Source organism: Setaria viridis, chromosome 6 (genome assembly GCF_005286985.2).
Source record: "Setaria viridis chromosome 6, Setaria_viridis_v4.0, whole genome shotgun sequence".
In the NCBI taxonomy this organism is placed as follows: domain Eukaryota; kingdom Viridiplantae; phylum Streptophyta; class Magnoliopsida; order Poales; family Poaceae; genus Setaria; species Setaria viridis.
Genome location: NC_048268.2, coordinates 13,424,250 through 13,429,461, shown reverse-complemented (window position 1 = coordinate 13,429,461; position 5,212 = coordinate 13,424,250). Strand labels below are relative to the sequence as shown.

General features: G+C 43.0%; 1 protein-coding gene across 1 annotated transcript; it reads left to right on the top strand.

Annotated features, from left to right (window-relative positions):
• The first annotated feature begins 1,791 nt into the window (after nt 1-1,791).
• Nucleotides 1,792-3,636, top strand: LOC117859811 (cytochrome P450 99A2). The gene is made up of 2 exons (XM_034742992.2): nt 1,792-2,724; nt 2,804-3,636. Exons 1-2 carry the CDS (start codon nt 1,858-1,860, stop codon nt 3,431-3,433), a joined length of 1,497 nt encoding a protein of 498 aa, XP_034598883.1. The 5' UTR covers nt 1,792-1,857; the 3' UTR covers nt 3,434-3,636.
• Nucleotides 3,637-5,212: the final 1,576 nt, after the last annotated feature.

Sequence of the window (5,212 nt, the reverse complement as noted above, 5' to 3'; positions counted from 1 at the left end):
CCAATCCTCCATACATTATGTTTAGTATACAAATCAATATTTTTCATCGATTCCGCACGTATATGTATAAATGGTCTAAATGGTGGCACTCATCATGTGTATATACTTTAACTTAGTATTTTTATATTAACAATGACATAAATAGGTAATTTAGAATCATATATTAGTTTACTTTTTGACATTTCTATATGATGCACATGAAGATAATTAGATTAAGATTTAGATGTTTACTTTTGGTTATTTTTAATAAAGACATACGTGGGTACCATAGATAAAATTTTAGAATGACATTTTAAGTTATGTTTTATAATGATGTGTATTAGTAAATTGGATGAAGATTATGAGGTTACTTTAGATTATGTTTTATAATAGGTGAGCTCGGTAATTGAGATATAGGTTTAGAGCTCATTTTTGAATATTTTCACAATGATAGTGGTGGGTAACTTTTTAGAAAATAGAATAGATCAATGGCTATGATTATTAGAGTTTACAGGATTGGCGTTTGATGTTTTTAATTTTTATGAGAATGTCTCTCTTTTTTCTAGCTTGTCTCGTGCGAACTAATGTGGAGTCTCCAATGGAAAAATAAATGAGACTACATTGCTACAAAACTATTACCATAAGCTACCTCTCGTTTGTTAAATATTCGAACACAATACTTATGTATATATATTTAATATCTTCATCCAATTGTGATAGATTTTAGTTAGTAATTACACTATAATATTTTCATCCATATTTATAATCTTTAACTTTTCACTTTGGATCGCAGGTATGCACTCTATAATATTTTCATCCACTAAGCTTTTAAGTAATAGTGGTAGGCAATACAGTTGCAAATTAGGGGGTTATTTTAAATATTGTTCATAATAGTATAAGTGGGTAATTTTGATAAAGATTAGGGTTACTTTAGTTTATTTTATATAATGGTAGAGGTGGGTAATTTATATATAGATTTAGGAGGTTACTTTAGCCTATTTTTATAATGGCATAGGTGGGTAATTTTTTAGAAAACATAATAGATCTAATGACTATGATGATTTGAATCTATCGACGATGATCGGATGTTTTGCTTTTTTTCAGAATTTCCAGGATTTCTCTCTTTTTCTAAAGTGTCCATCTAGGAATCCTAGGTGGCTTCACCTGAAGGCTTCAAAAGTAACCTCCAATTAATAATAGTAAGATTGTGTCAAAATTTACAAAGTTTGACCTTTTCCAAATGCTATACGCACTATAAGTTTCTACGGATGGGATACACGATTTGATCGACTACTGCTCAACATCTTCACCGTGCATGTCCGCACTTAAATATTGGACTCCTGCAACCATGTGAGAGGTAAGGCGTGTCGAAGAGGCCTAGGAATAAGTGATCACGGTTTGTATTCATGTGTTAATTTTGGGCTTTTGGCCAATGCAAGAATACTGATCTCTCTTTCTTCTTTATGTTGTAAGTTAATTTGTGTCGGAGCCAGCAGGCATGCAATTCCAATTCTTGAGCTATCGAGTCAAAAATCGGTCCCCTAGTGGAGCACATCTGCAGGGAGGGGAAGAAAGAGAAAAGTAAATAGGAAAAATGAGTCAAAGAAAGAAGGCGAGGTAAGATTGATCCAGCGGGGCCCATCATGTGACTAGTGACAAAACACCAGCAACGTCCGTGTCATATTGGAAATTTCCGCGCAACATTTGGTCTACAAATTTAAGCTTGTCATACCACGTGATTGGAAAATGATCGACATGTGATGTCTATAGTGTAGAGTTGAGCAGTATATATCTCTGAGACAGCACGGCAAAAGCTTATTAACTCTTGCTGTTCGTTCCCAGGCAAAACTGCAAAGTAAAATTCATCAAGCCATCGTCATGGACCTAAGTGCAGCGACGCTTATCTTCCTCTCCCTCATCTCCCTGCCAATTTTGGTGACCTTGCTCAGCCGCAACTCCAAGAAGAGGCGGCCTCCAGGCCCAAGGAACCTCCCCTTGATTGGAAGCCTCCTCCAGTTCGTCAAGTCGCATCCGCATGTTGCTCTCCGGGACCTAGCCAAGAAGCATGGCCCGGTGATGTTCCTCCGATTGGGCCAGATCGACACTGTCGTGATATCCTCGCCGGCGGCAGCGCAGGAGGTGCTCCGGGAAAAGGATGTCATCTTCGCGTCGCGGCCGAGCCTTGTGCTCTCAGAGATCTTCTGCTATGGTAATCTCGATATTGTGTTTTCGCCATACGGCCCCTATTGGCGGACGCTGCGCAAGCTCTGCACGGTGGAGCTCCTCAGTTCCAAAATGGTGCGGCAGTTCGCACCCATCAGGGATGAAGAGATCTTGTCCCTCGTTAGGAAGATCCAAGCCGCTGGCCAAGGCGGCAAGCCCGTAAATCTCGGCAGGCTGCTTTTGTCCTGCTCGAACTTGATCGTAACAAAGGCGTCATTCGGCCAGGTCTGCAGCAGCGATCTCCAGGAGCAGTTCCTCTCGGCGCTTGATGTGGCCCTCAAGGTCAGCGGGGGCTACACCATTGGGGACCTATTCCCATCGCTGTGGTTCATTGACGTCTTCACTGGGTTGAGGCGCAGGGTGTGGCGAGCACGCTGGCGGATGGACACCGTCTTAGAAAAGATCATAGCTCAAAGTGAGTCCCAGCGAGGTGATTCCCTTCTGGGAGTCCTCCTCCGGATAAGGGACGAGGGGGATCTTGAATTCCCCATCGACACGACAACCATCAAGGCAATTATCCTGGTAATGATTTAGCGTTTGAATCACTCTAGATGTTTCAGTCCTTTTTTTCATTCATGCTCATGTAGTTGTTTTCATTTAGGATATGTTCTCTGCAGGGACGGAGACGACGTCGTCAGCTGCAGAGTGGGTCATGTCTGAGCTCATGAGGAATCCGGAGGTAATGGCCAAGGCACAGGCTGAGGTGCGACGAGTATTTGACAATAAGCATCCACAGGATCATGAGGGTAAGATGGACGAGCTACACTATACTAAGATGGTGATCAAGGAGAGCATGAGGCTGAACCCAGTGGCGCCTCTACTCCTCCCCCATTTTTGTCGAGAGACATGCGACATTCATGGGTTCGAGGTCACGAAGGGCACTAGGGTCATGGTCAATGTTTGGGCTATGGCAAGGAGCCCCGAGTATTGGCATGATCCAGAGAAGTTCAAGCCGGAAAGGTTTGAGGATGGCACGATTGACTACAAAGGCTCCCGATTTGAGTACTTGCCATTTGGGATCGGAAGGAGAAGGTGCCCCGGTGATAACTTTGGGCTGATTACGCTGGAGCTTATTGTTGCACGCCTTCTCTACTACATCGACTGGAGGCTCCCAAACGGAATGCGGTCCGATGAAATTGACATGGACATACTCATGGGTGCAACGCTCAGGAGAAAGAACCAACTGCACCTTGTGGCATCACCATATAAGGTCGTTCCCGTGCAAAGCTGAACGACCGAGCAGTGTGTTTGCTATTGGTGGCCAACATTCGCAGTCGTAGTCGACACGAATGGACGAAAAAATATAAATAATCTTGGACAATAATGCCTTGACTCGTGCTCTGCAGTAACATGACACGTTGAGTATGTACTTAAATATGCTGTATCTAAAGTTAAGTGTTGGTTATAAAGGTATATTTATAATGGACCTAATAATGTACCTGTGTACTTGTTGTCAGCCATCATCCTTTTGGTCATTGGGTCGTGGGTGGGCATCTATGATCGTCTCATGTGCAAACAATGTAAAGTGTATACATTTTCTCGTAAAGTAAGCCTGTCCGTGAGACACGTTGTGCTTGTTTTCGTGTTGGCCAAGGGCCTTCTCGCGCCTGTTTAGAGAGAGAGAGGTGCTTTTAGGTTAGAGCATCTCCAACAGAATGACTATTCCACTCTCCTAGCCAAAATTTGACAAGTCTACTGGAAAAGTATGCTCCAACAGAGTTGCTATCTACAAGGCTAGCGCATCCGACTTGCCAAATACTCACCCACACTCTCCAAAATTGGCAAACGAGTTTGGCTTGCCAGATGTGGATCCCACGTGCACGCCCAAAATGGAAAGTGCAAAATAGAGAGTCTGTTGTAGTGTGAAATGGAAAAGGCTGTTGGAGTGGAAAGAGAGTGTAGATTTTTAGAGAGGAACCTAGCTATTGGAATTTGGAGAGTGGGAAATGGATGTCTGTTGGAATGAGCAACTCAATATGAAGAGAAATATTTTTGCTAATTTGATTAGAGAGTCAAATGAAGAGAAAAAAATAGATAGTCTGTTGGAGTTGCTCTAAGAACTTGGCTGAGCTCGGCTCAACCTGGGTGACATACTCCCATAGCACTAAAAGGGTAGGTACAAACGGTTAAAAAATAAGTTAACCGATGGTTTGTGCGGAGTCTGTGCATGAGGGTCTACTAGTAGAGAATTAGCTTTCGATGCGCCTCCTATTATCCCGGTTTAAAGTTGGCCCGGGATAAAAGGGGGTGCGCCACGGTAGGAAAAAATAGAGGGGAGATTTAGTCCCGGTTGGTAATTGCAACCGGGACTAAAGGTCCCCCTTTAGTCCCGATTGCAACAGCTAGTTCCGGAGCGTCGGTGGCGGCACCCTTTTGTCCTGGTTGGAGGCTCCAACCGGGACAAAAAGTTTAGTTCCGGTTGTAGCTTTCAATCGGGACAAGGCTCCAACCGGGACTAAACTTTCAACCGGGAGAAAAGATGTTTTTAACCGGGATAAAAACTTATTCCCATTATATACCAAGACAGAGGCCTTTCTTCCTCCTCCAGCCCGAGCTAGTCCTGCACATAGACAGAGAGCTGAGCTTCACCTACTCTCCGGTGGTGCCGAAGCAAGGGAGGTGCTGCCCAAAGTTTTTCCCTCATTTTCGTGGGAATTTCACTTAGCCAACAGAAGTGTTGTGAAGGTTTGCTACTTCATCCTCGTGTTATGCTTTGATTTATGCTTTGGAGATGGAAAGATTAATTGCTAGAATGTGATGAAGTAGAAAATTGAGAGGTATTTTGAGCTAGAATGTGAGGGAGATTGATGTGTCATATATAGTATGTATTCTTGCAGTGGTTTAAGAATGATGCTACCTTGTCTAGACGGTTTATCTTATCAAATTCAATTAAGTTTTTCAAATCCATACTTGTTGAACTTGCATACCGTGTTCATCTCTGCGAGGATGTTCTCCACCGAGCAGCAACGTATGTTAAGAAGGAGGTTCGATTCTACGAGAAAGAGTGGAT